At 52.5% G+C, this 4,463-nt stretch overlaps 1 protein-coding gene across 2 annotated transcripts in view; it reads left to right on the top strand.

The window, feature by feature from the left end:
* CLUH (clustered mitochondria (cluA/CLU1) homolog) overlaps positions 1–4,463 on the top strand; it is a 30,537-nt gene that overhangs the window by 13,410 nt on the left and 12,664 nt on the right. For both annotated transcript variants that reach the window (XM_010132453.1, XM_010132452.1), the window contains exons 11-14: positions 547–1,241; positions 2,405–2,622; positions 3,052–3,156; positions 4,250–4,350. In XM_010132453.1, coding sequence (XP_010130755.1) covers positions 547–1,241; positions 2,405–2,622; positions 3,052–3,156; positions 4,250–4,350 — 1,119 coding nt within the window. The remainder of the gene's footprint in view (positions 1–546; positions 1,242–2,404; positions 2,623–3,051; positions 3,157–4,249; positions 4,351–4,463) is intronic.

A 4,463-nucleotide genomic window follows, 5' to 3' on the forward strand; every position in this document is an offset into this window, starting at 1 on the left:
CTGAGAGAACGAGCCATTTTCAAGGTAACTGGGATGCCCAGGCAGTGCCTCACACAGCCCGTCTTTGCTGCCTGTAGTGCATCTGGGCACTTGACTGGGGCTGCCCTTCAGAAACAGCAAGAGGAGGATCCCTGCTTGTCTGCTGAGGAGTCTTGTTCTTAGCACATCTTCCTCCTGCTGCCAGCCCCACAGGGAGGAATTGCGCTCCCTGACCCTGTGTCTCCCTGCTGAGCCCCAGGCAGCTGCCTCCCAGTCCTCTGTCTGAGCTCTGTCTGATCCAGTCCTCCCTTGAGTGGGTGGGAGGGACAGGGGACACGCACCTAAGCCCTCTCTGCAGAGAGCTAATGAGTCTGAGCCCTGCCGATCCCTAATGTTCTGGCTCCCGGCGCTTGTGTCCTAGCCACCAGCCAGGCTCACAAAAGCCAAAGCCAGCTGAAGGCTGTCAGGAGGAGAGGAGCAAAGGAGAAATTTGCAGAGAGCTTTTAGTGAGGTGCTGGGTGCGTGGGAGTGCTTCCTTTACCCAGTTTTCTCTCCACCTCCCTCCAGGTTCACAGCGACTTCACTGCAGCAGCAACCAGAGGTGCTATGGCTGTCATCGATGGCAATGTCATGGCCATCAACCCCAGTGAAGAGACCAAGATGCAGATGTTCATCTGGAACAACATTTTCTTCAGCCTGGGCTTTGACGTCCGTGACCACTACAAGGACTTTGGCGGAGACGTTGCTGCTTATGTAGCTCCTACCAATGATCTCAATGGTGTGCGGACCTATAATGCTGTGGATGTGGAAGGGCTGTACACGCTGGGGACTGTCGTGGTGGATTACAGAGGTTACAGGGTGACAGCTCAGTCTATTATTCCTGGCATCTTGGAACGGGAGCAGGAACAGAGCGTCATCTATGGGTCAATAGACTTTGGCAAGACAGTTGTCTCGCACCCCAAGTACCTGGAGCTGCTGGAGAAGACCAGCAGGCCACTTAAGATCCAGAAGCATAAGGTCCTCAATGACAAAAATGAGGAGGTGGAGCTGTGCTCCTCAGTGGAGTGCAAAGGCATTATCGGCAATGATGGACGTCACTACATCCTGGACCTGCTCCGCACCTTCCCTCCAGATCTGAACTTCCTGCCTGTTGAAGGGGAGGAGATGCCAGAGGAATGTAAGAAAATGGGGTTCCCCAAGCAGCACAGACACAAGCTTTGCTGTCTCCGGCAAGAGCTTGTTGATGCCTTTGTAGAACACAGGTGAGCTGAGCTCCCCCCTTCCTCCACCTGTAGCTGGTAACAGTCCAAGTCAGGACCACACTGCGCTGTCCCAGGGACATCCCAGAAGAGCTCAGGGCAGTGGGCAGGTGATTTCCCCATTGCTTGGCCATGCAATTAGAGAAACTTCATTAAGGAGAGGTGGGAACAGCGGCTTTTGGGACAAGGTTACAGGAGCCAGGGACAGAGGCCATTTGCTTCCAGACCTGTTTTTGTTGTTTCCTTTTGTTGTTTTGTTGTCCAAACATTCAGAAGTTCTTGCCCTGCAGGTCCCCTGTGCACCTGATGGCTGGGAAATAGGAGGGATTTTTGCTGCTTCTTAAGGCTCTCCAGATGTCTTGAACACTGCCTTTTTTTTCCTAGAGGCTGAAAAAAGTCACCTGTGGGAACTGCTGTAGGCACTTTTGTGGTGGGATGTTGCTGGTGTTTGGGTCACTCGGTGCAGGCGAGGAAGTGGAAGCTCTAGGAGCAGGACATGTCCAAGTCACATGGTGGGGTCATTAATGCTCCTGCTTCCAAAGTGAAGGGCTGCAGGTGCTTGGCTCTCTCTGATGGTCAGAGACTGTGCTTCACTTGCTGGGAGGACGAGCCCTTCAGTTGCTGGTGGAGGAGCCCTGCCTGCTGAGCAACCAGTCCTGCAGCCAGCACCCTTCCCAGTCGTGCCACGTGCCTGCAGGCAGGCTTGGCAGCTCCCTGGGAGAGCTTCCAGACCAGCAGCCTGCAGGACCATGGCTGTAGGGTGCTGCTGCATCTTGGTCAGCAGAGCCTGGGCCTCTCTCAGGTCTCTTGGCAAAATTGCTGCTGTGTGTGGCCGGTCCTGTGTGTCTGGCAGTAAGTCTACCCGAGCTGTCTGCTGGAGCCATGTGTGGAAAGCAATTTGTAACCACTGCAAGGAGATTAGTTTCCCCTTGTAATAGGTAATGAAAACCCACTTTATTTGCTGCTTCTGATAAACTGATGTGCACTCCTTTGATTTTTAGAAAGTTTGTGGGAGGAGGGTGTACGTCCTGTCTTTCCACAGGGAAAGTGTGTGGCCTTAACTTTGTAAGTCTATAGTCACACTTTGTGAGGTGTTTTCCTTGCAGAGCAGCGGTGATCCTCGTGGATTCTCCTGCTGTGCTAATTCCTCCTTCCCTTTACTGTAGGTATCTCTTATTCATGAAGCTGGCTGCGCTGCAGCTGATGCAGCAGAAAGCCAACAAGCAGGAGAGCTCTGGCGCACTGGAAAATGGTGCCTCTCCGGAGAATGGCACTGCAGACACCGAGAAGTCTGAGTCAGAGGATGGTAAAATAGATGATAGCGTGACTGGACTTGATCAGGTGAAAGAGCTTGCTGAGACCATTGCCTCTGACGATGGAACAGGTATTTCATCCCTAGCCCCAGCAGCAGCGTTCTCCTGCCCCAGCTGGTGGGAGCTGTGCCAGACTGGGGTGGTCGGGGAGCTTGTTTGTTGTTAAACAGGACAAGCACTGGCTTCGATCAGTATTGTCCTGGCTCTTTGCATAGAGCCGCTGAATCAGTCACCCTGGGGGCTGCCTGGGTGGGTGGGTGGGTGAGTGCCCCCAGAGGCAGGAAGCCCATCGACTCTGCCGCAGGACTGCAGGGTGGGTGGCCAGGGATGCGCTGTCGGAGGCTCGGTGTGGTGGAGGGCAGCAGGCGGGCAGCATGCAGTGCACAGGCACCTCTGGGAATCACTGCTGCTTTTAGTAGCAAAACTTTTAATTTAATAGCTAGGCTTGTCATTTTTTGCAATCCACGCTCATTTGTACTCTGTTTTCCTTCCTGCTCCAGTGGATCCCAAAAGCAGAGAAGTGATTCGGAACGCTTGCAAGGCTGTAGGCTCCATTAGCGACACGTCATTTGACATTCGCTTTAACCCAGATATTTTCTCACCAGGTATGTGTGAGAGCTGGTTTTTATCCTCCGTCAGAGGACTGCTGTGTCCAGCCAGCTGCAGACAAAAAATTGTGTGCTGTAGCAAAGAACATTGCTGGCTTTTGGCTGGTTGGGCATGGTGCAGGCTTCTCCGTGAAGCACAGTGCTACAGAAAAGAGGAAGAAGCGTAATTGATTGCAATGCTCGGGCTACAAAACGCAGGCAGTAAGCTGTCCCCCACCCCTGTGCTTGGGGGAGGTCTGCCAAGAACCTTCCTGCGATTCTCCAGCATCCCCGCTGCTAGACCACATGAAAAAGCAGCAGAGGGAGGGGGAAAAATTAATTGGATCCTAATGTAGTAGTTTACATAAAAACCAACAGCTGTAGCTGAACAACTGATGTTGGATCCTCAGCGAAGGGCAGGGTTTGTTTTAGTAGCGTGATGGTCACAGTGCCCTCTCAAACGCATGATCAGTCACAGGCATCGTGTGGTGATTTCCACGGCCAGAAACACTGTTTCTATTTGGAAACACTGAAGAAAGTCCCAGGGTGTTTATGGGGGTGAATATTGAGGCTGTGTGCACGCAACTAGCAGGGGAATGGCCATACAGTTGGATTCAGCTTGGAATAAATGTGTCAGCAGGCGCATGTGTTCTGAAACACCCGAGCGTTTTCTGAGGCTGGTAAGGGTTAGTACTTTGGCAGTCAGAACTTAAAACCTGATTTTAATTCTGATGTGCAAAAGACGAGGGTCTGAGTTTCTAGCACTTGTAGTATTTGCTTGTCCATCTGCTGAAACGCTCCCACTCCAGTCTAGCCAGTTGACTCTTGCACTGGGAGCGTACTCAGCACTTTGCAATGGACCAGATGCAGAGCAGAATTCCAGCCTTTAAAAGCTGCGTTAAGAGTGAGGGGGCAGGAGCGGCCCAGCTGCTAACCAGGCAGAGCAGCGAACCACGTTCCCCTGAAACACGTGGAGCAGATGAGGTTTTGAAGAAGCATCTTTAATTCCAGGGAGAGAGAGTCACTTTAATTGTTTACAGGCTCTTACACACTTTCTGTACATGACTTGTTTCTTCTTTAGCTGATGTGGTTTTGTTTTTCACTCTCGTAGGTGTTCGTTTTCCCGAGTCTAGCAAAGAGGAGGTGCAGGATCAGAAGCAATTGCTGAAGGATGCTGCTGCGTTCCTGCTGTCATGCCAGATCCCGGGTTTGGTAAGGAGCTGAGAACCAGCAGTAACGTCCTCTCTGAGCGCTTGCCTTGAGCCCAGCCGCTGTGAGCCAGCACTGGAACAGTGGCATGCCCGCTTCGCCTCCCGAGCGAGCGC

Source organism: Buceros rhinoceros, unplaced genomic scaffold, assembly GCF_000710305.1.
Source record: "Buceros rhinoceros silvestris isolate BGI_N320 unplaced genomic scaffold, ASM71030v1 scaffold14383, whole genome shotgun sequence".
In the NCBI taxonomy this organism is placed as follows: domain Eukaryota; kingdom Metazoa; phylum Chordata; class Aves; order Bucerotiformes; family Bucerotidae; genus Buceros; species Buceros rhinoceros.